General features: G+C 44.9%; 3 protein-coding genes across 18 annotated transcripts; all 3 read right to left on the reverse strand.

Annotated features, from left to right (window-relative positions):
• Positions 1-1,553: 1,553 nt before the first annotated feature.
• On the reverse strand, positions 1,554-3,461 carry LOC120825838 (fibroblast growth factor-binding protein 1). The gene is made up of 2 exons (XM_040187683.2): positions 3,095-3,461; positions 1,554-2,898 (listed from the first exon to the last, which is right to left on the reverse strand). Exons 1-2 carry the CDS (start codon positions 3,164-3,166, stop codon positions 2,230-2,232), a joined length of 741 nt encoding a protein of 246 aa, XP_040043617.1. The 5' UTR covers positions 3,167-3,461; the 3' UTR covers positions 1,554-2,229.
• A 2,342-nt stretch (positions 3,462-5,803) lies between these two features.
• Positions 5,804-7,224, reverse strand: fgfbp2b (fibroblast growth factor binding protein 2b). Its single transcript, XM_040187496.2, has 2 exons — positions 6,367-7,224; positions 5,804-6,164 (listed from the first exon to the last, which is right to left on the reverse strand). Exon 1 carries the CDS (start codon positions 7,106-7,108, stop codon positions 6,386-6,388), a length of 723 nt encoding a protein of 240 aa, XP_040043430.2. The 5' UTR covers positions 7,109-7,224; the 3' UTR covers positions 5,804-6,164; positions 6,367-6,385.
• Positions 7,225-8,390: 1,166 nt separating this feature from the next.
• On the reverse strand, positions 8,391-26,392 carry prom1b (prominin 1 b). 16 transcript variants are annotated; one of them, XR_013468814.1, is made up of 29 exons: positions 25,683-26,342; positions 21,137-21,198; positions 20,568-20,594; positions 20,261-20,466; positions 18,829-18,949; positions 18,692-18,755; positions 18,478-18,567; positions 18,103-18,126; positions 17,697-17,914; positions 17,526-17,600; positions 17,343-17,406; positions 17,175-17,183; positions 16,911-17,070; positions 16,548-16,700; positions 16,310-16,433; positions 16,090-16,193; positions 15,709-15,793; positions 15,404-15,550; positions 15,091-15,162; positions 14,593-14,685; positions 14,329-14,346; positions 14,136-14,189; positions 13,815-13,895; positions 13,366-13,434; positions 12,223-12,312; positions 11,314-11,429; positions 10,488-10,597; positions 9,963-9,997; positions 8,391-9,881 (listed from the first exon to the last, which is right to left on the reverse strand). XR_013468814.1 is itself a non-coding variant. In XM_078109194.1 (28 exons), exons 1-27 carry the CDS (start codon positions 25,954-25,956, stop codon positions 9,976-9,978), a joined length of 2,622 nt encoding a protein of 873 aa, XP_077965320.1. In that variant the 5' UTR covers positions 25,957-26,342; the 3' UTR covers positions 8,391-9,881; positions 9,963-9,975. The 16 variants fall into 16 exon arrangements, 8 of the variants coding, with proteins under 8 accessions (XP_077965320.1, XP_077965322.1, XP_077965323.1 ...); XR_013468817.1 differs by lacking the exon at positions 18,103-18,126; XR_013468815.1 differs by lacking the exon at positions 17,175-17,183.
• Positions 26,393-26,936: the final 544 nt, after the last annotated feature.

Below are 26,936 nucleotides of genomic sequence, written 5' to 3' on the forward strand. Positions count from 1 at the left end.
CAGGTAATCATTTGTTTCGCTGTCTGGTGATCGCACATCGTGTTCTGGGAAACGAGCCGAGACGATTCGATTTTTGGGGGGGAATGATTTATTTTTTCGGTAAATGTTATGTTGGCTGAAAAAGGAAGATTGATTTTTCCTTTGAACATCTTACTCGCTGAGTTCTCTCCCACAAAGTAAAGGTAACCCCCCCCCCCCATCCTCTCTCGTCTCATTGAAACAAATCAAACACAGGATCTTTTATATTAGAGCTCATCTTCAAGCTGCGGATTGACGAGAAGTTCTTCCGGTCACCTAAAAGAAGGAAGTACATAAGGCCGGCTGGAGTTTTCTGATGTATGCGACTGAAATGTGAATGAGGTCAAAAGGTCGATACTTCCCCCGCTCGTGGTTCTGTAGGACATTATCTTGTATTATCTTTCGTAGCTACGACTGCTGGATGAGACCAGAGAGGCGGGTGGCCAAACCCGAAAACACACAGAGGAAACAGGCAGATCTTAGATTTAAGGCTGTTTAGAAATAAATCAACAGTAGATAATTAACATTTCCAAAAGAAAGGTGAGGTTTAAAACCACACCAGCCGTCTGATTTACAGCCCTGCAGCTCCTCCACGCTCCATTACTGCCGCGGCAGCACTTCATCATCTCCTCTTGATCAGGAGCCCAATGTTGAAAAAAATACACGAGGACCCGCGGAGGAGGCAGCTTTTGGGATGGTATCCTCATTTCCTTTTTGGCCCTTGACCTCTAACCTCTAACTACTTCCTCCTTCCTGGAATGTGTCCTTGAGCTCTGGTTGAAGGAATCGGTGAAACAAAATCCCTTTTGTGCCATCAAAGAGAGCGGACTTCCGTTAAAAGGTGGAAATCTCTCTCCAGTTCGTTTTTTTTTTTTTAAGTGTCTGTCGTAGGGTAGAAGGAGCAGTAGGTCAGAGGTGAAGAAGTTCAGGAACTGACAGGAAAGCATAAAATCCACATCTGGGCTTGCACTTGTTATTGTCTTGTGATTACACACACACACACACACAGCTGGATCACAGCAGTCTCCTCACAATCTCCGTGGCTCAGCGGGCCGCTGTCACTGAGAAAGTAGTTAAGACTTCTGCAGGAAACCAGAGGAACAAGTCTTCTGTCTGAACGTCATGTACAATCACTCCGCTTTTGTGTTCCTCCCGCCGGAGGTGAAAGGAACCTGAGATTCAATCGGCCAAGTGAGTTCTGACACAAAGCCCTTAAGACTCATTTAAGATATTAAAAGCACTGGACGCTTCTGTTTAAAAGTCCTTAGGAAGGAATTGATTCGATTTTTTAAACTCAGTACCTCTAAAAGTGCTCTGCAGTCTCGTGTTGCACAGTGGTTGTTGTTGTTGTTTTTAAAAAATATTTACAAATAAAACAAATCAAGAAATTGAGTCGTAAGATTTAGGACTGAGAGAATAAATGACAGATAAAATGTGTATTTTATTTTGCTCATTTTGTCCACACACCAACTTCATATATCCCACTGCTTCTCCCCTTTAAAAGTCATATTCATACAAGGCAAGAGGACACATTGTATGAATAGAAAAACTTTATTTTGTGCTGTTCACATGGTTGATTGATAAAGTTGACCAGAGGTAGAAGAAATGTACCACTCTATATTATAATAATCCAGTTGAATAGTATAATAATATAAACGTTGAATATAACAAAACCACATTGTAAAAATACACTATTAACACACTACACTATAATTAAGGAAATTTTCTCAAGATCCAGCACTCCAAACTTTGAAATCAGGTCAGCAATGCTCTGCGGTTGGTGCATGTTTGTGTCACCTGAAGGATTCTAGTCGTTGAAAAGGCCCAAAAAATAGTCGAAATAAGTAAGAAACAGATTCATCAGCAGATTTTACTTCAAGCAATAAAATAATCTATATAAAAACAAAACGTATATCATCATTATTAGCGCATTGAAGTTTGAGCAGCTTTTTAATTGCGTGTCTAACATTAATTTTAATCTGTAACAATAACATCTATACAAATTGAAATCTTAAAAGTAACTGTAATGGCATGTTATATGTTGTATTTATCGTGTATTTATTCAACTTGAGCAAACAAACAGGAGTTAAGAACAAGCTGCTCAGCATTAAAGTTACTTTCCAAAAAAAAGATACTTAAAAAAAGTCCCGCTAATATCCCCACGTGGACGAGTCTGTGAACGATCCTGCGCGTCGTCCTGTGATCCGAGACTCAACATTCGTCCCTTTGCACGATGGACAGGAGGAAGTTGCACACGCTGGCCCACGCGCTTCCGCACTTCTCTTCAGCCGTTTCCCAGTGGTCCGCGCGCGCGCCGCAGGCCGTCGGTGCGGCGGAGACGGAGCGAGTGGGCAGCGGCTCGCGATCCTCCTGGTCCGCGGCCTCCACGGAGGCGACGGGGCTGGGGACGTCCAGCTTGAAGTGCGCGTCGCGAGGCGCGCGCTTGCACATGCCGGCCCTCACCAGCGCGCGGCCGTCCTTGCACACCTTGCCCCGCAACTTTTTGAGCGCGCGGGCCACCTGTTTCCAGAAGCCCCTGGCGTCGGACCGGTAGCCCGGGCAGCTCTGCGGTTTGGCGTTGTATTGGCACTCCAGATCGGCGACTGCGCCTTTGACGCGCGTCTTCTGGTCCTTGCATCTCACAGAGAGCCTGACGGTGTCCCCGACGTCTTCCGTCCCCCACGAGCAGAGCATCTTGTCCGTGGCGAGGAACTTTCCCCGGCCGCTCGCGGCGGGCATGTACCCACTCATCTGCACTCCCTTCGTATAGCGCGTGCCGCAGGACAGAGAGACCTGCTGTCCGAGGAAGACCAGCAGCATCCAGGGCGCGACAGTCCTCAGCAGCAGCATGTTCTCTCTTAACAGATAATGTGTTCTGGTCTGAAAGGAAAAAAGAGCCTACGGTAAATAAACCGTAAATGTCGTGTGCCAATCTGGTAACTATTACGCAATGAAACTGTGCGATTAAAATGTAACTCCGGTGCCAGCAGTTAATCTAAAGACACCTGTCGAGGACATTAGGGACTACTTCACGGACAGAACGCACGAGAAAGTCAAAACAAGGACTCCACTTTACCGTAAACTCCGAGGGTTGCCGTGCGTAAAGCTGCTTCTTTTGGCTCTCCGGGATCTCGCACATGGCTTTCATAGATAGATGCTTCGACACGCCCAGCCTTCCCGCCCAACGCGATCACAAACACACACGCACACGCACGCACGCACACACACGCACACATGCATTGAGGAAATTCTATAGACAGTAGTTTGTTTAGGGAGAAGAGAGTGCGTTTTGTTCTTGCCCGACCGGACGTGTCCAAACGCAAATCCCGCCTTTAACTGAGTTTACCGCGAGATCAAAGATAAACGAATGGTGATGGATGCGCGCAGCGGATTGATTCTAAATAACGGTAACGAGCATGGTTACCGCGTTGTAACCCCAACACGCGCACGCGCATTCTTGGAGGCTCGACTGACTTTCCACCAATCCGCTGACGCGCTTCACCACAAAGGAGATTCTCTCTTTCAACTTCCGGCCATGTGGCTTGGCTCGTGTCATCCGTGCAAAGGCTCAAGGTAACAAATAGGTTACAATGTAGGATCAAGTAAAAACACAGGTAATTCTAAATATGATGATACAAGTAAAACACGCATTTCAGTTGCTGTCATTCGCGGATAGTGACCTTCTTCATTGTCCATTTTACTTCAACTGTGCTCATGATTAACTAAATAAACATCATGTTGCATTGGACAAGTTGCCCTCACACACTAGAGAGAAAGCAGTGAAGGTCTTATTTTTTACATTTTAAGATCTGTTTTGGGGCTTTTGGCCTTCAATGGACATTACATCATCAGAGAACCAGAAAAGGGGGGCCGCAGGGGGAAGACAAGAAAGAAGCAACAAGCCGTAAATGAACCCGGGTGGCAAAGTCTCCTGCGGGTTGCCTCACATTTAGGACACTTCAGATTGCTGCCAGGATGCCCCTCAAAAAAACGTTCATGTTGCGTTAGCTTGCATTGCAAAACCAATTTTGTGTCCAGCAGCAGAGAAATCAATCCAAATAGGAGCAAAGAGAATGTTGTGGACGAGGATACAGGGACTTGGATATTGGGCAGTGTCCTTTCAAGCCAGACTTTGGGGAAATGCAGGGGAGACGGGACGAGGCTGCGGCGTTGGCCCTGGACGATGTTAAAAGCCCCTTTGATCTAACTGGAATGGTTGATTTCAAAGCCTTCCGCAGTATTTAGTTTGGTTAAATATACTGTTTTAGTCACAGTTTGATTGTTAATTTGACTTTCCTTTGTTCTGTCTTACAGTTATCTATCAAACAGTAACATATCCACCAGATGTCAGCTTCCCCTCTCCACATAAACGCTCTGTTGGTTCCTGCTTTGATCTCCTGACATTAACTCGCCGAGCTCCTTCATGGGTTCAATCAGAAGTTAGAGGAAGTCTTCATCTGGAGTGTGCAGCCTCTCGTTCATTACAACATCCCTTCTGATGTCTCTCCTCCCCATGCAATTATCCCTCTTTCCAGCGCAAATGATCCTGGTCATGTCATGATAAGAAGGGGGCATATGTTGGTGCTGGAAAAGAAAACCTTTGAGTAGCCTTGGCACATAACCGTCTCCTGTTTGCAAACATTAAATGTCCTGTTTTAAGAATTTTTCTAACAGTACTTGATGTGAGGTTGATCTACATATCAGATTACAGCACATCACTCATATGAAGGCTTGTGTGTGTGTGTGTGTGTGTGTGTGTGTGTGTGTGTGTGTGTGTGTGTGTGTGTGTGTGTGTGTGTGTGTGTGTGTGTGTGGACTCAGCAGCACCATCTTGTGGTCACTAGAATCCCAGCAGCCTCTGAATAACAGTGAAGACGTGATTAATGGTGGAGAGGAACTACATTTACTCAGGGCTTTATTTCAGCTTTCCCCTTTCGCACTACTTCATACTTCTGCTCCGTTACGTTTAAGAGAGTTCAAATGTTTTTTTCCAATCATTTTATCCGACAGATGTTTCATTAATAAACATTGTACAACTTTAAAACACAAGCGATTGTTAACGTGCTATAGTGATTCCTAATAATTCCGTCTTTAGCGCTTTAACGTTTTCTGTGTGTTTCGGAGCTCAATAAGTAGTTTGCATTTTCCCTCTAAACTTGAAACGAAAAGGATTCATTTAAATAACTGTTTAGGAACGAGATGTAAAATAAACTAAATCTGTTATTTTATTAAAAAAAAGAAGCAAAAATTAGAGAAAAGACTCCTGCGAATCGACCCTTCGGAGGAGACTCGACCTCCGAGTTTAAAAACTAGCTGAACACTAATTAGCTTCTGCATAAATGCATCAGAAAAATGCACTTTTAATACACTTCACTGCTTCACTGCGCACACACTCCTGTGTGAGGTCGTCGGCGGGCCCCTCAGCACGTTGTCGTTCCTCCTGCCGCACTAGAACTTGAAAGCTTGAATGGGTCTGGGCTCCGCTCTCGCTGTGAGGCCACACTCGTGGCCTCCGGCACAGACCCCCCCCTCTGTTCCAGCACGCGGCAGCTCTTAAGACCCGATTCATCGGCCCGTACAAAGAGGTGCTTAGCTGCTCCCAGACGGCCCGTGCGCCATCATCACTGCATTAACGAGTCCCAGAGGGCGCCGCCCTGCAGACGTGTTGTTGCAGCCGGTCGACGCAGAGGGACAAGGCCTTCTTTTGAAACGAGCGAGTGTGAAAGAAAACGCGGGGGACGAGAAACAGAGCAGACACAGAGACGAAAAAGAAAAAGGTGGAAGATGAGATCTCTCCGCTCTGACTTTATTCTCTTTACTTGTTGTTGGAACATTGATGTGACACAAGGAAGGCATTTTTTTTTTTTACATCATATACAAACACAATCAAATGCCTGCCATATTTTCCATTTTGCCTTGCTGTGTGTTGTTACAGATTATTAAAAAAAAAAAAAGACATATACACATCATGACAGCACCAGCAATCATGAACGAACCGTACGCAAGTAGGTTGAGTGATTTTGGCTCGGCTCGTAGAAGATGCCGCGGTGTCGGGAGTCAGGCCCAACGAGGTGTTAGAGTCACTTCAGCACAGATCCTGGAGGTCGAAGATGGACGAGGCGAGTTCTGCCGCTGGTGTCGCCAGCCTGAAACAAAGGGAAGATTAGTGTTTTTTTGTCACTCATTTGCGAAAAAAGTTTGTTCATCTTGTGGAAGATGCACCAAGATCAAGATCTCTTAACCGTTAACCACCATGCTTTTGGGCTTTCACTCGCATCGTCTAACCTTTCCAGCCAACCTCTCTCTAAACTTTCTATCGGACTTTTCACTTCTTAATTTTCCACCCACCCGTGTCTGCAGCATCGCCTCAGTTCTGGAACCAGCCGATGAAGTAGGTGCAGACGCCGTGGAAGCTCTCCCAGCAGTACTCGGAGGCGACGCGGGAGGCTTCGGAGTCCGGCTGCTCCGTGGCACTCGTAGTGGTCTTCACAGGCTTGGGGGTAGTTCTCTTGGTCTGGGGGCCCTTGCCTGGCTGGGGCTTGACCGGCTGGGGCTTGACGGATTTGGGCGTGGTGGCGGGCTTGTTCTTGGCCGGCACGACCGGCTTGCCGGCCTCCTGGGCGGTCTTAGAGGGCTTGGAGCCGGCGGTCTTGGGCCAGGAGGAGAGGAAGGTCATCTGGGCCTCGTCTGGGTACTTCTTGCACATGGCTGGGCGGTAGACTTTGGGTCCCTGGCAGGCGTGGCTCAGCTTCCTCATGTCCCACATCGTCTGGGTGAAGTAGTGGCGAGGGTTGAGGTTGTAGGCGCGGCACGAGTTGGGCTTGCCCTGGAAGTCGCAGTAGTAGGAGCGTGCCGGCGTCTGGCCCTGGCTCGGACCTTTGCAGGAGACACGCAGGCGAGTATAGTCCCCGGCTGCAGACACCACCATGGTGCAGGAGTCTTTGGTTTTGGTGCTGAATCTGATGGGCTCGTCCCAGACGCTGCGTTGCTGCTGCTGTCGGTTGTCATTGCTGCTGTTGTTGGTCTGAGCGCTCGACGCACACACAGCTGCTGCCAGAAACAGCAGCCCCACTGTCAAACTGGATGTCATGGCGGCGGGAGGGCGTGCGGGACGATGGGTATGTATCCGCTCGGAAGGTTGAGGTGAGCAAGGGTGGAACGCATCTGAGCGGGACTTTATATGGTTGAAGCTCACAAAGAAGGTATTATTCAGGTGAGCTGGAGGCCTCAAACTCCTCCTCCTCCTCCACCACTGAGCCCTCCCCCTCCCTCACAACACACACACGCACACACACACACACACACAACGACCACATGAAGCCTTTGTGGCATGTTCAAGACCCCCCCAAAAAAGTGATGGATGAGAGGGTGGGCATGAACTAAGGGAGGAGGAAGAGGGGTGAGGGGATGCGGTCAGCAGGTTTGTGGGAGCTGTGGAGGGGGGGGACGGGGATGGGGGGCTCACACATGAAGCCAAATACTGTGAAACACAGTTGTGAGTCATTATATCATTTCACACAGGAGGTCCTTTGACTATTGATGATGGGGAGAGGGGGAGGAGAGGACCGAGGACGTCCCGTAAGAGGTGCTGCCTGAAGTTATTTGGAAAGGGCTTAAAAAAGCTCAACATGTTTTTAGGCTGAAAGAAATAAGAAATCCACGAGTCTTTGGAGCTCAGCTGCAAAGCGATCTGATGGCAGACTACTATTGAAAAGAGGACTTTCAAAAACCAAGGGTCAATGTTGTTTATTATTAACCATAGATTTTGTCTCTATGGGTGGGAAATGGTGGGTAAGAAACGAAACACTTCCCTTTGAGGAGAAAGTCCAATGTAGTCTGCTGCTGCATAGAGTCGCACACGCGTGTAGAAAATATACCTCAGTACTTTCGGCGAGTTTTGTTTTTACAGCCATCAATCTGGTGGGGGAGAGGAAAAAGTTCCCCTTTGGGAGACAAACTAAACACGTGAAGTGTATGTGGTCGGAACCAGACGTGTCCCTGAATAGAACTAGTGTAGTCCTCTTCTGATAGGATGCAGTAGAAGGTCACACCATCTCAACCCCCCCCCCCCTCCCCCTTCCCCTTCCCTCCCTCCCTGCAGACCTTCCTGAAACCGTTCTTCTCAGCTGCTGTGTCGGCATGTACTCCAATCTGCACATGGTACATGAATGTTCTCTGCGTTGTTCAGTTCCCGTTGCTGTGTGTTCAGTAATATCATCAGGTGTTCTTTTTCATTCACAGCAGTGTGGCTTTGAGTTTCTGTACAGCATGAAACACTTGACACGATAGTTAAAAAGATAACTTTTTTTTTTTATGACACACGGCACTGATATATCCGTCTCTTGTGTTTAGGGAAGAAATACACAGCAGACTTATCGGACTGAAGTTTTTATTCATTGATTTGCATCCTCACCCCAAACTTTAGTTGTGAATTATCATTTATTTAATGGTGTACGTGCGTCTGCCACCACAGAGGCCTCTGGAAGTTATTTTTCTGATCCAAGGACGGTGAAAAAAAACAAAAACAAAAAACCCTGACAGCTCAAGCAACTAGTGGTCACTAAGGGTCTGGCGAGAAATGCCCAAGACACAATATCTGGTTTGGATATTTGTTTTTGCGTTTGTGTGTTTTGAAAAGGTCGTAATAATCCCTCAATGTTTAAAGTATTTGTTTGACATTCTGGGCAATATTCATTTTGTTGTTGAAAGTTTGCTAAAAAGATAGCATACACACAGATTGCGGTCTAACAATTTAGCTGCAGCTTTGCAGCAACAGTTAGCTTAGCACAAAGTCTGCAAACAGGAAGAGAGTTAGCCGGTTTCTGGTAAAAACTTTACTTGTTTTATTTATTTGTTAAAAAGAGTTTAAAAACAATTCTAAGAAATCCAGATAATAAAGATATTCCAGCGTATAACACCCTTGTAAATGGTGGTTGTTCGTAAACTGGCTCTATGGATGGAAATGTCTTCTATGACGTTTGCTACAGAGTCTTAAGGATTTTGACGGATTCCTTGAGGTTTTATTGATGTCCAAACTACTATTGGATGGATTTACTGCAGATTTACGGTGTCCTTGGCTTGAAGTGCATCGACTTTGGTGATCACCTGCCTGTTCGTCTAGTGACGTTATCACCTTAAAATAGTAATTTATTCACAATGTCGCCCTTAGTACAAAATACTTGTTAGCATTTAGGACCAGGGACGACTGCTGCTTTGCATTAGATGCTAAAAAATGTCGCTACATTTCATTTGGGTCTTCGTGATAAACGTAGCAACGTAACAACAGTTTGTTATTCAACGAAAACACAATTGAGCAATATTCTCTGCAAATAAACACGTTTCCCAAAATGTCAGACTATTCCCTAATTTCCTTGTCGATCAAATTTGTAGAGCGAAAATTATGTGAGCTATTACAAATTTTGACGGAGAAAAGAAAAGACCTACTTCGACAAAAAACTACTCATGTGTTATAAAACAAACATTAACAAAAATATAGAAAACTTTCAAAAAGGTTGAAAGCGTAAAAAATGTACACTTGTGTCACCATGTTAGAAATTGATAACTTAAGTACAAACAAATGTATTCTCTACAGGTAAAAGTAGCTATTCTGGAAAGTTGCTCTGGTAGTTGCTGATGCACAGTATCACACACTAGGAGGACTGCTGGTGCTCGTTCGGACGCGTGTGAGAATATTATTGATATATTATAGTTGGCGGGCATTTGAGTTCCTCGCCAAAATGGCTTGCAGGGGCAACGGGGAGCGGGACTCCCTCACCACACAGTCCCCGGTTGTTGTCGCTCTTCCCGTCAGTCCTTGAACGTGTTACAAGATCTGAACGGGAAAGCTGTGAAGTTCAGTGACCCTAGAAAAGAGAGGCCTTGTTTGTTGTCAAACAGTGTGCTTTATATTATCTGTTGTCGCTGAGGTGAGGAGTGGCACTTACCACAGGGGAAGTATCAGTTCCACGTCTCCTGTCCACTGTGGAAAAATAAACATTGACTTAGTTTCAGAATCAAGATGGTATCTTTTATTCAATCGTTTTCTTTGCAAAATATCTCCTTAAAATCCTGCGGAAAAAATATTTGGTTAATTTATAATCCACCAAGGAGGAGTGTATCATTACTTAACGCCATCTTTGAGTACGCATCTTAAAGAAAATAAAGTGTCTGTGTGTGTATTCTATGACCTATGCTTCATCGGTCCACAGCTACATACAATTTCGCAGACAGTGTCGGCTTCCTCTTAACTCCATCATGAGTAACTTTTTCTTTTTGAGTCCCGGTCTTTGAATGAACCTCGTCTCTTAAAAGAGACGACGATGATTGATGAAGGATGAAGAAAACAGGAGCAAGCAGGAAGAAGGCGTCGGTCTCCTGGGTGAAATGGGACTGATGTCGTTGGAATGATTCTCATGGCGGTTTTAGTTGTTCGACCACGTTGTTGCATGAGGGTTAGTGCAAAGTTATACCTCATCGACGAGTTCCTTTGGGTCACCAGTCGGAGCAGCTCGGTGGAGCAGAGGCCCGAGGGAACCGGGCCAGAGTGTCACAATAGGGAGAGCTACATGCACGCACACACCTATATGTACACACACACACACACACACACACACACACACACACACACAGATGGGGAGTTCTTAAAAAAGTAAAAATCTGTTGGGAAATGTAGCAAATGTCTGCAGACTCTACAAAATGTCCCTCCACCAATTACCAGCGCGGCAAGCAGAGACGCCGCTCGTACCCGACCGCAGCGAGGTCACCGTGGATACGGCACGCTTGCACCCCATGATTACCTGCATTACCCATAGTGCAACACAAGAGCGAGGGTCGGCGGGTGAGAGAGAGAGAGAGAGAAAGCTCAAAGCAACAAGGACGGAGTGATCCTTGGCATACAAGTGGAAAGCGAGCAGGAAGACGCAGGACAAGACGACGAGATGAAGATCCATGCAAGGAGAAGAAGGCCACGCTTGTGATTTTAGGCGAAAAAGGATGCAAGAAAGAAGTGAAGGGATCCAAAACCGAAGTGTCCCGTATCAAACGGGGTGCGGGGGAAGAGGGGCGAAAGGACGCGTGAATGGCAGACAAACATCAAAGTGCAACGAGCCACGGGTAAGAGGTGCTGGAGAGACAGCGGATACAACACGAGGAGAATCAAAGGGCCATGGAAAGGAATATGACAGAGAAGGAAAGAAAAGTATTCATTAATTTAGTTTCGATCAACGGAAAAGATCCAGAAAAAAAAAACTAACATCACACGTGTCTGCAAGAACGTGTGCGTGTGTTTGGACTCACTCCTCAAAGACGTCCTCTGTGTCCATCCTTCTGTAGTACTTGGCCAGTTTGGTGGAGAAGATTATACTGGGAATCAGAAGGATGCAGCAGCCTCCCAGTCCAAACCAGAACGTGTTCTGAAAAACACGTCGACCGGTCAGTTTTCTCCAATTAACATTTGGATATATTCCTATTTGCAGTCGATTAAACTGAAATTGATTTTTAATGCTAAAATAGTTTCAAAGATCATTCGATGAATTAATTCATTATTCAAGTGGTAGAAGATGTTTTCAGATTCTTTATAGTAGTAAGTAGAACAGCCATAATGTAAATATAAAGTGGTAATTTTAGTTTACTATTGGTCTCAAAAATCTAAAAATGTAAGGATTGTCCCCAGGACTCATCTGGCACTATTCCCAATGTCTTCAAAGTGTTAATAATGCCCATTAATAGATAATCCTAAAGATTTCATACACAGGCATATGGATGCACAACAAATCTACACATCACCAGGCACAAATAGTGCTCTCATTTTAAAACACACACAATATTTAGCTGATATGTAAATACAACACTATGCAACTCCTCAGGTCAGGAGTGAAAACAGTAAGAAGATCTATGTGTGCGTAACCCCGCTCCTCAGAACAGACACTAACTCATCTCAGCATGTGAGCGAGTGTGTCGGCGACTCGAAAACAAACTGTTCCAGTACGCGTGGCCCCGAACCGCTCCACAGTCTTCATTACTCCCACAAACCCAGAGCGCCCTCACAGTCAAAGAGCTGTTTACGAATCAAAGGTTTTCACCCAAATGTACTGTACACACGGCGGTGAGATGAATCAGTGCACCTCAGCGCGAGCGCACGACCAAACACACACACACACACACACACACGCACAAGCACACGCACACAGTGTTGGGGTGTCTCACCACTGAATCGACTATGAAGCTGCACGCTACGATCTCCATGCTGTCCACGATGTTGCTGATGGGTTTACACTGGGCCACCTCTGAAGTCAGCTGTGGGGGAAAAAACACACACACACAAACAAATCGTATGGATGATGTAAAACGTGAAACCATTACTTTGAGCAGGTGGAAGACGACCTCCCCTCAACCTTTTCTATTGTAGACTGTAAACTGAAATCAAAGTGGCTCCTTGAACTGTTTAAATAATCTGGTTGAAATCAGAGATCCTGGCCCTGTTAATACGTTAAAACATTACGTTAAAACATTAACGTGCGTCTGATCCAATCACACTGACAATATGTCTGAAGCACTCGTCATGCACAGACAGAGTCTCTGTGAGCTTCTTAAAATATTCAGACAAAGCGGCGATCATGACGTATTTTCCTGTTGGGAGCCACCCCAGTGCATGAGCTTTAGGCCGTGTATAGACTGTGCGTTACAATACAGTTACTCCCAAACTAGTTAGTTTCCCTGAAAGTATTTTGTGTATCCAAACACATAGAATGTCAACAGAGTATATCAAAAATATCAGGGTGTTTGACCACATCAGCACACAAGCCAGCATGCTTTTCTAGGTATTCTGACCCACAATCCTCTGTGCAGCAGATATACGAGCAAGAGGGTCAAAGTTCAAGGTGCCATGTTATGTGCAACGGAGGCTCCTTTGTAGGGGCAACAGCAGTACGTACTTAAAGTAAAAGGTATACGATCTGGAACGCGGCTTACAGAAGAGACCTGGTCCAATGGGTTCCGACCACAATGTCAAAATAAACAAATAAAATCCTACTTTCCGCATCTTTAAGACTTTTGAACAAATGGTTTAAACCCTTTTTACACCACTTATTGCCGTTAAACTGTTGACTCTTATGTGTGCAGGTGACCTCTTACTGCTCAATTACCATAATCAGAAAAAAGTATAAATCCAACACTGAAGGAACACCTTGACTTCGGTTTTCAATTTGCACTCATCAACCAAACTCTTCCTTTCTGCCTACAAAGTCTCTACTGACATTTTCCTCTAATTTTCACCACATGTTATCGCCCCATACACTTTAAAAGCAGACGTCTCCACCGTATATCATAGAAAACTGGTGGTTTACTCACAGAGTTCTTTACCCATTCCGTATACTGTGTGAAGTATCCCACCAAGCTCTGTGTGTAGCCTTTTGTTTCCTAGACGCCAACAGAGGAAAACGTGTCAGCAAACGTGAGACTGCAGCCTGTGGAGGGTTAGTGTGGATTCCTACAGTACGATAAAATATGGAGTCATTTCATACAGTAAAGAAAAGAGTAACTTAAAAAATGCTCTTTTTGTGCCGTTTCTGCTTAAATCAATTACAACTGGATTTGTAATACAAGAGGTTGTTGCTGTTGTGTGCTTGTTAAAAAACAAAATAGTGCTATGGAATTGATTGAAACAAGTTTTTAGATTAACAATATGTGATTCATTTGATGCCACAAATGTGGCAAGAAATAAAATGAAGACGTATCCACGTGTGCATTGTTCCACATCACTCATATGACACAACGTGTAGTATTTATCTTTTTCATACCTGTTTCACCACATAGGAGGCGTTGTGAGTGATGAGGTACTCGGCTGCGTCGATGGCACTCAGGATATTTGTGACCTTGACCTGTAGGAGACAGACAAGGCAAGAAATTAATCTTCACAAATGAGACACTTAAGTAAGTGAGCGGAAACGGTTTGTTTGTGTTCAGTTACAGAAGTTAAATGGCTGTTTTATGCATGGTTTGATAAGAAGACGTCATTGGCTGTGTGCTAACACACAACAGCAATGCGGCAAATGAGTTTATGTCATTTAAAGCATGTGATGCTTCCATTAAGTTGTTGAGTGCACGTGTGGCTTCCTGACCGGCAGGTCGCTGGACATCCTCTGCAGCTGCTTGATGCTCTGGCTCAACGTGCTCTGTTTGAAGAGACGAAAACAGGAAGGTTTTATCAAACAAACCATTGACTGCGTCTCTAAATGACCCATTAACAAAAACGCCACCACGTCACATCACCGCCGTCACGACATCAACGACACTCACAAAACGGTGGCTTACCCGCGCTTTGACATATTTCTGTCATCATTTACCGAACCGAGGAAGAAGAGAGAGAATAAGTAAAGAGGAGCAAAAAACTAAAAGAATATATATATATATATATATTTTATTTTTTCCTTGTGTGGGAGCACAACCTGCTATTAGGAGGTCTTTACTTTGGTTTGTTTTTTCGGACATAGCAGCATATCTGTGTGTATTTGCTTGTGTGTGCGCAACCATGGATGCAATAAATAGAAGCGACGATATTTGATGGGAGGTGATTACCATTGCTTGCTCCATGGGAACCACCTGTTCTCTGTGAATCTGTCTGATGCTGCTGGCGTGCCCCTTCAGTGCATTCTCCAGAGCACCACGAGGCTGTAAACAAACAGTCACAAACAAGCAAACAAACACACAATGCGCAGAGGATTGAAGCGATTTGTTGCAGTTAAATCTTGAGGACAAGCAATCAATTCCTTCTTTGTGTAGAAATACAAACGCTAATCCTTCCGTGGAAAGTCCCGTGTGCCTTTAAATGGCACAGTTCTTGTACTATGTACGATACATGTGGCTTAATGTGTGTGTTCAGGGTGAATGGGCCGCTTGTTCAGACCGTTCAGGGCATGAAGCAGAATTAGTTTCCAGAGACGCTGTCCAACACTAAATTTGGGTCTGTTGGTTGGCAGCCTTGCGTCATCGCACATCATTATTTCATCATTCGAATGATAAAAGCAGCATCACAGCGTTGGTGTAGTTTGCAGGTAAGGTGATGATGACACTCACCATTTGGTCGGCCTGAGCCTCCAGGTCGCTTGAGAAGGTGAGGAGATCCACGAGAGTGACTCCCTTATTGACCTAAGACAAAAAACCATGTAGGTTCCCTCCTGCTGTCTGAATAGGAATTATCTATGATTTAGCTTATTAAATAACCATGTTACAAAAAAACATCCAAAAGGTGAACAACAGTGACTACAAGACAACCGTCTGATAAATAAATGCTTTGCTCTGCGGGGACCCGATTGTTGTCCCCATTTGGTGGAACCGGTATAGTAGACACACACACACACACACACACACACACACACACACACATTACCTCGGCCAGGTAGGCCTCGTAGTCAATGTGTCCAACTCCAGAGTTGGCGAAGTTGATGAGGCTGTCTCTGCCGGCCTGCTCGAGCAGCGTGATGTCCTGCAGGTCGACCTGAACACTCTCAAACACTTTGGCCAGATCCCTGTTGTACTGTTTCAAACAAACATATGCGCTCATAAGTAACCGCCAAGACAAATTCCTTGTATGTTTGACATATTTTGGCTAATAAATGTTTCCTGATTTCCTAATTTCCTGATTTCCTGAACTGTTCACGCAGACTTTGACACAGACTTATCAGTGTTTCCTACCACAGTTCTGTTGAGGAAGGTGTTGATGTTGAACATTGTCTCCAGTTGCAGAGAATGGTACAGCCCGTTGTTCTCATAGCAGTCCCTTCAAAACACAAAGACAGAATGGTCACACACTGAAACCCCTCACTTGCGTCCCTTTGCACAGCTCAGCTCGATCTTAAAACTGCTAATTACAAAAACGTAAAAAAAACATTGACCAATGTAATTAGCAGCACTAACATTATTTATCTTGCTTTTACTTTGAGGCATAATATGCAGCAAATAAAGCTGATGTTATTTATAGCTTTTTTTTCTTAACTTTCAGTCCCAACAAACTAAATTGTAGCAAACACTGAGCTTTATTTACATCATGTACAGTATCAGCTGCTGGCCTGTTACCTGTACATGCTTCCCAAAGTCAAGTCGATGTTTGGATTCTGGAACAGCATCCCTGGGAGGAAGTTCTTCTTGGCAGGGTGGACCAGGAATGGCGTGTCTATGATCTGAAAGCACAAACAGAGACGCGTACATTTAAGTTCGTTATCAAACACAACGCTCGCAGAGAAAGGGGAGAGTCAAAAGTGACACAATTCAGGAAAGAAGAGTTTGTTTTCAACACCTTGAACAGCTGTCTGTTGGCGAGCGGTTCGCACACCATCTTCTCCACGTTGCCACCGACGACAAACAGGGCGGTCACGATGCCCATCAGCACCCAGACGAAGATAAAGGAGAAGCCCACCCCACTGAAAGAGCATGTGAAACATAATCATAATCAATAATTCACTGGCAGAATGCATCTTTCATTCAGGGCAAAGGTTAAAAATGGAAAATTATGAAATAAAAAAAATGTGGCATACGCCATGAGCAGGTTGCCGCCGGTGTTTGAGAGGCATCCTCGCGTTGTCGGCGTGGCTTGCTTATCGTAGCCACATGTGCCGCACAGCAGCCCCAGGAAGTTGAAGGCCAGGACTAAGACGACCATACAGAGCACGGCCACACAGCCGATCCACCTGCGGCACAGACACACACACACACACACACGCAGACTTAGTGCTGTCGTCTGGGGGGACGCTGCATCGACTAACACAAAGACTGATTAACACGAATACACACATTGAAGGAGGCAACATTTTTCCCAGATGGAAAGTTTGTTCCCATAATGTGATAATGTGGTTTCTGTTCTCAAAACCTGATTGATGTACACAGAGAAACGCACAAACCTGTAGAAATCCATCTGGTCCACCTGCGGGTAATAGGACTCTATGTTTTTCTGTCCTTGGGTGAGGAAAATGGTGAAATTGACCAGAGAAGATTCCACCGGGAACATCTTTGAGAAGCCGTTGATCTCTATGCCGATCTTGTCCAGCATACCTTTTACTCCTTCACACACGTGCAAACAGGATGACAGAGAATACAGATTAGAAGGCCCGTCGGCGCAGAGGTCACCATATTGAGAAAGTGAAAAGGGACAGAGAAGGACTTACGAGGTAGAGCTGTGGTTTCATCATTCACAAGTTCGCAAGAGAAACAAGTATGAAAGTAAAATACTCTAATCAGACTTAATCTCATTTAATTTGAAAAGAAGGGAAAAAACCATTGTAATGCGTTGTTTGGTAAACTAAATAAACATACATATACACACACTTCCGTACCTGAGACAATGTTTTTAGTCTGTTCTTTTACCAGATTCGGTGTATCATTAAAGGATGAGTAACCCTGGAGGTGGAAAGGAGGAGAGAATGGATGACTTAAGGAACAGGAGGTATTTCTTAAGAATACGATCGGTGAAAAGAAAGTGACAACAGGATGATGATGAGCAGGAGACAGAGGCGAACCTTTTGTACAATGTTGCTGAGGTCCGTCTTCAGGACGGTGTTGATATTTTCCAAGGCACGAGTGACATCCGGCAGCTGACGGAACACAAAAAGGTGAAGATTGAAGATGAGCAAACACGGCAACTACTACTTCTAATCTCACGCGTCACTTCATTTTCAGTTGCTCGGTACCGTGGAGAAGTCGGCGCTGATTCCCAGCTGCGACAGCGTGGAGCGGATGGCGTTGCAGGTGTGCGACACGGCGCCGTTGGTGCAGGCGGGGTCTGATAAGGTGTTGGAGAGAGAGGAGCGCTCCCCCGACAGACTGGTCAGAAGTTTCCCCGTCCCCTCCTGGAGAACCTCCAACGAGGAGCCGACGTTCTCCAGGGCCTCTTTGGTCTCCCGCATGGCTGCAGGACAGTGGAGCAACTGGATCACAAGTTGGCCTCATAGGATTTATGTTTAATACACAAGTCACAGCACACACAACCGCCACAGAGCTACACAAATCACAACGACAAAGTACCACAGAAAACACAAGAGGGGACGTTTCACGGGTCACAACAGTGGATCGGATCAGCCGATCAGCTGTGATTACCTTTGATGGCATTCTCAACTTTTGCTTTAGAAAAAAGGAAAAGTGAAACATGGTGAGGATTTACCTTTAGCCATACAACTACATGAGAGCAAATCATGTAGCATCACACAACAAGTGTGGTGACAGTTCACAAAGGCGACGTATCCATACATAGATATTTATTGTAATGGCGGCTCAATTTGATTTTCAGTTACACAATATAAGGAATGCTTAATACGTTTTGTTTGACCCATTTTATATCATTTTTTCTGACTTGAGTTTCAAAATAAATCTTGAATGAGACGTGTTGGTCCTACGTCTTGACTGCATGAACAGAGCAGGAAGTTTAATTTAAAGCTCATGCAGAGTGTGTGTGTGTGTATTTGTGTTTGTTACCTCCTGCCATGCGCAGCGCAGCGTCCAGTGAAGGAACCACCTCTTTCTCCAGCTGACTGTTGATCCTCCCTCCCAGCAAAGGTCCAATGTCTGCAGGAAACACGGGACGGACGGACGGTTTAATGACAATACTGCAGTCGTGTGTTGCTACTGTAGGTAAACACATGGGAACAACGTGACAGACTTTAAATAAATAAGTCTGAATTCAACTTACTGTCGAGGTCCGACAGGACTTTGTTCTTTGCTGTGGTGTACTGAGCCGTCAGGTAGTCAATTTGCTGCAACGGAAGACACGTGTCAAACATGGGTTATCGTGTGTGTGCGTGCGTGTGTGTGTGTGTTTGTGCATACCGCAGGTGTGTTGTTAGCAAACGTCTTCAGGTCTCTGATGTTGGTGTTGATGAGCCGCCGCGTGCTCTTTATCTGTGTGCTGACGTTGTGGTTCGCAGCGTAGGCGATGAGCACTCCCAGGCTGGAACACATGCAGGATCAGTAAAGTAAAGACAGTGAGAAGAATTGACCAGCAGGGGGCAGCGCCGCCACATTAAGGTGGATGTGGGTGAAAGATCCACATGACACGTTTGGGTGATATTCTCCATCGTTGAGCAATCTCACAATGACTCTGTGGCAAAATCTCCACAAATCCCAGTATTATTAATGTAATTGACGTTTCATAAATAGTTGTATAGAGTTGAAAAATGTAACCTGCTGTCCAATTAGATTGGAGCAGAGGGAGGGGGGGCACAACCTGATCCCTAACCTACATACAGGATCTACATATTATAATAGTAGATAAGGTAATGATGCAATCATTTGGTGTTTTTAAACCACCAGCGATGAAGTCTATCAAGGAGCTGAGCTGATGACGTGCAAACCTGCGTTTTGGGTGAATTATTGCAGTGATGCTTTGGTTGAGCTTCATTGCAGAAGGTGGAAATTATTACTTTCCTTTTTTCCTTCAGAAAACAAGTCTCTTTGCTGAGTGAATGTCGACAGAAGGAGGAACGGAAAGAACCTTCTGTGTGAGAGATTATAAAAGAATCATAACAACAAACCCTGATCAGATCTCCAAATGGCCACAAACTCCAAAATGTCCATGTTTGTGATATGAAAGCTCTCATTCAGACCTCAGAGAGGCCTCTCACGCTACGCTCTCGGGATATCAGTGACAGCTAACTGTCCTGCTCGGTGTGGATTGGATTTCTCAGTCTTTCGCACCTGTCTTCTGCTCTACAGGTGGAGGCAGGCGGATCCTTAGTCTCAACGTGAACGGTTTTGTTAAAGGAAAGCTTCAAAGATTTTATGCTTCAAAGTTCTGCTAAAACATACGTGAGAGGAAAGTTGCGTAAAGCCTCCTAAGGGAGCGCTGTGAAATCTGATAATGCGTCAGGTGACGCGACTTGGGTCGGGGTTTGGCTTCTCAGAAGCTACGTTACAATATTTCTTTTAAGAACGCACGTGTAAATAAATATATAATAAGCAATCGAGAAACTGTGCAGCCAAAAGATGTGTGTACCCCTCGAGTGTTTCCATCATTTTGCACTGGTTGCTTTGGGATCTAAAACTCAAAAGTTTAGCAAGACATGAAGATTTGGGTCGAAAATATACGCATGTTGAAAGTGTTTATTCAAACACTTTAACTAGAACAGAGCTCAGCGTATCCAAACGTCGCTTTCCAACAACTAATCTCCATCTAAACGTTCGGAAGGCACACAAGAGGGAACAGATGAACCGAATCCTCATCGTGTTGATAAACCGGAAGGCCCGAAAATGAACGACTCACACGATGAAGATGGAGGTGGCGATGAGCGAGGCGGTGTAGAAACCTCTCTGGCAGTCCACGTTCTTTCGCTGCCTCTGGTGCATCTCCCCTCCGCAGTTCTCGCAGCATCGACACACGCAGAAACAAAAGCCCACGATGGGGGTGAGGATCAAAAAGGTGACCCCGACGGTCGCACATATGAGGAATCCGGCTTCGTAGTGGATCCACTGCGGGAGAAGAGTTGTACGATCACCATTACACCTCACAAACAAGTGTTTCTGGGACATTGTAGACGTAATATAGGAAGACAACGTCATGAGGAGTTTACCTGTAGTAACAGGACCACATTTTCTGGCTGTGACCAACACACACACACACACACACACACACACACACACACACACACACACACACACACACACACACACACACACACACACACACACACACACACACACACACACACACACACACACACACACACACACACACACACACACACACACACACAAATTCCAAAACAAAGCCGTTGCAAGGGGGAAATAAAGACAAACAAAACAAGGTCAGCGTGAGTTTGAGGCAGCAAAATTCAAATTTTCAAAGACGGAATTGAAGGCAACATCACATGTTAAGGTGGGAAAGAAAGATGGAAAATGACTCAAACAAGGGGAATCCCAATAGGCTTGGTAACAGTAAGCACAGTAGTGAATTCTTTCCTTTTACATGGCATTTCAATCTACAAATGTTAATTACGTGTAAAGTTTTAACAATGCAAGGAAGCACTCGTTTTAAAATTGTGCAAAAAAGTGCTAGATCTTCAACGAGTATCAAATCAACAATTAATCAAATATCCAAACACTTTAACTTATTGTCATTAAGTTCTTAAATCAAACGTACCTTTCTCCATTCGTCTATTTTGATTCCTCCCATGTTTTGTTGAATGACTTTGACAATCAAATCTGAAAAACAAATAAATCAGATAGGTGGACATTAAAGTCTTTCACTCAGCAGAAATGGAATCATAATCACTTGCAGTGATTTACGGGAAGTACGCGACTCATCTGCAAACATCCCACAGGATCAACTAGACTTCCTGCGTAACATTTGAGAAGCTTGACTTGAGTGAAAAATCCATTTATCTGTTCATGAGCACACAACGGAGATTATGACGATTCATATTTTAAATTTCAGCGGAAGCTATAACGAATGCATTTCCTCGTGTATCCGACAGCTGCGTGTTTTGGCGGAAGCCGTTTGAACTTTTGTGTTTGCCAACGGGGACTCCAGCTGTCCGTGTGCTTATACGGGTCAGGAGACACTAAGCCTACCTGGATGGAGAGAGACTCACACACACACACACACACAAACACAAACTCACCAGGACCGCCAGCCACAAAAACAGCTTCTTCCCGTCAGCAGTTAAGCTCATGAATAAAGCCCGGGCCCCCACTCCCCCATCCGGGACCACAAGGACCATTTTGGCACATCTTCTCTGCACTTTATTTAATATTTATATCCACTGGACACTTTATTTTATTTCACATTTGAACATTATTATGATCAAGTGCCGACATCCGCCGGAAATGTCCTGCTTTTTTCTTTTAAGAATGTACTGTTGTCGTGTAGCTTCTCCTGTTGGAGCAGTGACTTCCACTGTGAACGACAGCCAGCAGATGGAGGCCAGTTTAGCATGTACATGCTGACCCAGCTGTCCCAAAGACATGCACACATATGTACATCTATACACACACACACTTGCTGTTCTGCCTTCTGCTTGCTCACGTGCTGACCCTCAGGTGAGGTGAGAAAGCACATGTGACGAGATTGGTTTCCTCTCTTTAATAATGTTCCATTAAAGGAATTAAGGCGGTATTGTGGCCTCGTTGTAAAACTACGCTGTTTTGTTGATCCTCTCACTCACATTTCACATGGTTACAATTTATGTTTTTGTCACAGGGTAATCTGCCAATTGATTTGATATCTGTTGGCATTAAAATGTCAGAAAATTGTCAATAGTGAAGGAAAACATTTCCATTATAATTTCAGTTATAGAGTCACAATAACTTCAAGTAAATATCACAAGTGTTACTTTTCAACTGATCAATGAATTGAACTATATCCTTATTAGGTCAATTAATTATCCTACGAAAATAACGTCCACAACAATATATTTAGTTTGCTATAATGTGTGAAACTCTCTCTTCAGAGTGCTTAATGACATTGTGTGTCTTATTTTGTTGAATGATTGCCGTCAAAATAACTGCTTCTAAATCGTGTACGATTTTAAGCCCTCGCTTTAAAAGTGAAAATTCTTGTCGAATGAGCTTTTCTGGTGAGTAAAAGCAGCTGAGATTCCAGCTATCTTCTGTGCCCATATGGATAATCCTCTCAACACCATCGTCCTCTCTTGCAGCGGCCTGCTCGTGTCGCTTCTCTCCGAACCCCTCAACTCCAAAAACACCGGTTCACCTGGAAATCTCAGAGCGCCGTGACGGCGGGGAAGTGGTTCACCTCTCCTAACGCTGCAGGTGAAGCACACGTGAGCGCATCTGAGTCACGTCGATGCCACCTGTTGTTGATCGGGTACTTAGTTAGCATTAGCCACCGGGCGCAGTTAAGCTCGTGCAGCTTAGTTCAGTGACCCAATATAAAATGTCGCCACTGCAAGCGAAAGGAAGATAAACAACCGTCCGAGTGTCGACCTGAAAGATTTAACTCACCACATCAACGCCATTGGGTCTGCTGCAGCAGCCGTGACAGATTCAGGATTGCACAGCTTTAACAAGTACCTTTGTTGATTTTTCTGAATAAAAAATATATATTTTTATTGGGATTTGAAGCTGACGCATACATTGGATCCACAGTATGCACACGTGCAAACGCACGCACAAAAAAGCCATAAAAAATGTGAATTATCATAAAGGGCCCTGATCCCAAAGCGGAGAGCCACACGCTTTGAAGTTACCGCAAGACAAATTCAAAACGGTTTTGAGACGTTTCAACATCGGGGTGATATTCTGAGAGTGCCAGTGCTGTTAGTTGCCTTAAATACCACTAACTGTATTACACAAGGCTCTAAGTACAGTATGGATGTTTGGGGCATCGGGGGCTATAGAAAGTAACGCAGCCTGCTGTGAGCTGGAGAAAAACATCTAAGAGGATTATGTGATCTTTTTCCCTGTTTGCTTCGCTCGGGGCTTCCCCCGGGAAAGCCATCGTGCACAGAAGGACGCAAACAGATAAACTGTAGCTGAAATGTAGCATGCAGATCAAAAGCAAAAATACATGATACACTTGACCTGCTGGAGGGATTAATTCCTCTGTTTCTTGCACATATTCTTATCAGACGACTAATTTGGTTTTGTGATCTGATTTAAGACATTTAATTCCTGATCAGCCCGAGTAATTAAGGCAAACAGACAAATACCGCGACTATGACCCACTTTCAGTATTTAGCGCATGCCCATACTGTCTTGCCCAATTGTGTGTGTGTGGGTGTGTGCACGTGCGCTTGTGCGTGCGACAATGCCATCTGCAGCAGCGCTGGCGGAGCAGTGTTAGCATTAGCCCTGCAGATGCTAATCCTCTAATCTACCCCGTGTGTATCAGAGGGATAAGACGCGGCCTCCTCACACAGTGAAAGAGTCCAAAATGCTTCTTCATCATCATAAAAAAAAAACCAACGTGGCAGCAGAGATGGATAAAATAGGGACGAGCGAGCGAGGAGAGTCGCTCGGGAAACCAGCAATGAACCCTTTAGCAGTGTCGCAAAGTGAGAGATGGAAACCTGAAACGTCAATTACATTAATAATACTGGCATTTGTGGAGATTTTGCCACAGAGTCATTGTGAGATTGCTCAACGATGGACAAGCTAAAGGATTGGACGAGACCAATCAATCAATTTTAACATCAAGCCCGCCTCAGGCCTGACCCAAACCGCCAGCTCTGCTAACCTTAAACTCAGGCCTTTACATTAATCACGTACAGAACTCAATGTAACATTGCAGTATTTTCTTAAAGGTAAATCCTGTACTGGTATTTATAGCCCAGAAGCTTGTGTTTGACAGCAATCTTTTCAGATCAGACATATTTTCAGTTCAGTGGACAAATACAAACCTGTGGGGAAGCAACCCTATATTTAAAGATATATTAATACAGATAATGCTGACCTATTTGATACGAACAAGCACTTAATGGATCAAAAGGCTTTGCATGAACATGTAGTGTGTGGCATGACGTCCAGGTGCTCTCTACCTGTGTGTGTACCACAGTAATTCATGGAGGAAAGTCCCTGCCAGTAGCAGCATATGGTCCAGTGGATTAAGGTATTACGCAGTGATGCAGGTGACTGAGAAAGCCTCTTCTAATCGCTGATCTGCTAATTGATTACCCAGCCAGCAGCACTAACCCTAGACACCAAAATGGCAGCAACTTAAAACCTGCAATCCTATTGCACTGTATATCATCCACCAGCTGAGAACACAAACAAGTTGATTATAGCTCTATATATACTTATATTTTACTACACTCAGCGGGAGTAAAAACATTTACTATGTATGTATTGATCAAGTGACACACCAGATATCAACCTAATAATCAAAGCATGTGTCCTAAAGCGGATCAATCATAAGCTATGACATCTATTGAGCCCAATTGATCTGCTAATTTATTAGCACCACCAGCATATTTCATCATGCATGCACCTCGCATTTTAATTCAGTGTCATCACAATAAAGAGCTATTGAGGTGTAAACAGTGGTCTCTTTGAGGTTTGCGGTGTTTTTTGGACTTTGTGGTTTAGTGTATGACGTAAAACAAAGGACGGTCAGGAGGTCAACGATGCTACATCGATAGCCGAGTGGTCGATACATAACACATGTTATGGCTTGGTAGGTTTTACATCCAAAGAACTAAGATTTCTTTCTCAGTTCTCACGGCAGCCAGTTTGCTGTGTAAAATGAAATGTATTATTACCACATTGTTTTTAGATTGTGGAAGCAGTGAGCCAACATCTACAATGACAACACAGCCACGACTGCCGGTGATTAATCACACAACAACATGTCCACGGTGCTGATTGTATTATTGCAGCAGACCAGATGTCTGGTTCCAGTATTGAAAAGTATATGAAAAAAGTCTGAAGATAATGTTACAGTAATTTTTCAGTTTTGTCTTGGGGCCCCTTGGGTGGGTCTCATCCTGATGGTTGGGACCCACCTGGCTGTATCTGATGCTGGACTGACAGGTGAGCTTTTGTGGCATAGAACAGTTCTGACTTCGGCAGCTGTCACTCCAATAACGGTGTGTGGTTAATAGAAAACACACACGAAGGGATCAACGGATCCCATGAGAGAGCAATTAGACCCGGAGAGAAGATGCGAAGGAAGGAAGGAAGGAAGGAAGGAAGGAAGGAAGGGCGCGCCGCGGGGAGGATGATCTCACCTTTGGGGAAGGAGTTGGGTTGAATAACGTAGAGGTACGCGTGCACCATGTGGAAGAGGACGCCCACGGCCCCGGGCTCGTAGTAAGCGTGGGTGTCATAAACCGCGGCCGGAACGAACCCAAAATCCAACGGCTCCACCGGCGGAGGGGACCGCTGCCTGCGGGGGTCCACACGGGCCTCCGCCGCCGTGCCGTCCCTCTCCTCCGCCGGCTGCTGTTCGCCCCTCGTGGACCCCCAGCAGAGCAGCAGCACGAGCCACCGCCTCCACAACATGGCTCCCCAAAGGGTCGGTCCCGTGCAGGAAGCTTAACAAAGTTTAAAAACAAAAAAGAAAAGCTTCCCGGTTGCCTCTGCGGTCCAGGACACCTGTCCCTCACCGGTCCCTCACCTGTCGCTCACGTTTCTCCTCGGAGCTCACCGACACACCATCCAAAGTTAAAAAAGAAAAAAGAAAAAATGAAACTTTCAAACTTAACATTCAGCGGTTGAGGTTCGAGCGGCCGTTATCTCCCGGTTTCTCGGTACGGGCTCGACGCTGGACATTTTCTATTCTTTCCCCCCCCCCGTCGCAGTCGTTATCCCGGTGTCCTGTCCTCCTCGCGCTCACCGGCTGCGGGGATCCTAATCCTGCCGCGCGTGCACGTAAAACCCTAGAACGCACGTGCCCGCCGAGAGCTCGCGGTGCGCTTCCCGAGGCGCGCGACGCGGTCGCACGTCAGCTGCAAGCAGCGATAGAAAACAACTAATAGACAGAAGTATACCAAAGTACTGTTTGGGGTATTTCAGTTTATATATAACATGTCATAGTGTGGATTATTGTAAATGCAAATGTAATACTGTATCTTCTCTTGTTTTTTGTGCACTTGTAAAATTAATTTGACTCACTGGTCTTTTTTATCTTTATTTGATTCATTTATAATTTTTTGTTTGTGTTGTTTATTATAAAAAACTCACATTCCTGTAATTGTACATGGCAGTAGAGGTTAATTCACTGTACATCATATACATTCTCAACTAACCATTTTAATCGAATATGATTTCTACATATTGTTGATCACATATTTTCTGTTTTTAATAGCGTCACTGTCAGGTATTAGGCGTAACTGTAGGAGACAATCCAACATCGTGATCTCAGATGGAGTCCGCCAGGATGTCAGGTCATTGACTCTACACTTAGCAGCTGACCTTCAGCTTTGAAGTTCATCAGACAGAGAGTCAAGGCTAGTGACATTTTGGCAAGCACACACGGTTCA

This window comes from Gasterosteus aculeatus, chromosome 9, assembly GCF_964276395.1.
Source record: "Gasterosteus aculeatus chromosome 9, fGasAcu3.hap1.1, whole genome shotgun sequence".
Lineage (NCBI taxonomy): Eukaryota > Metazoa > Chordata > Actinopteri > Perciformes > Gasterosteidae > Gasterosteus > Gasterosteus aculeatus.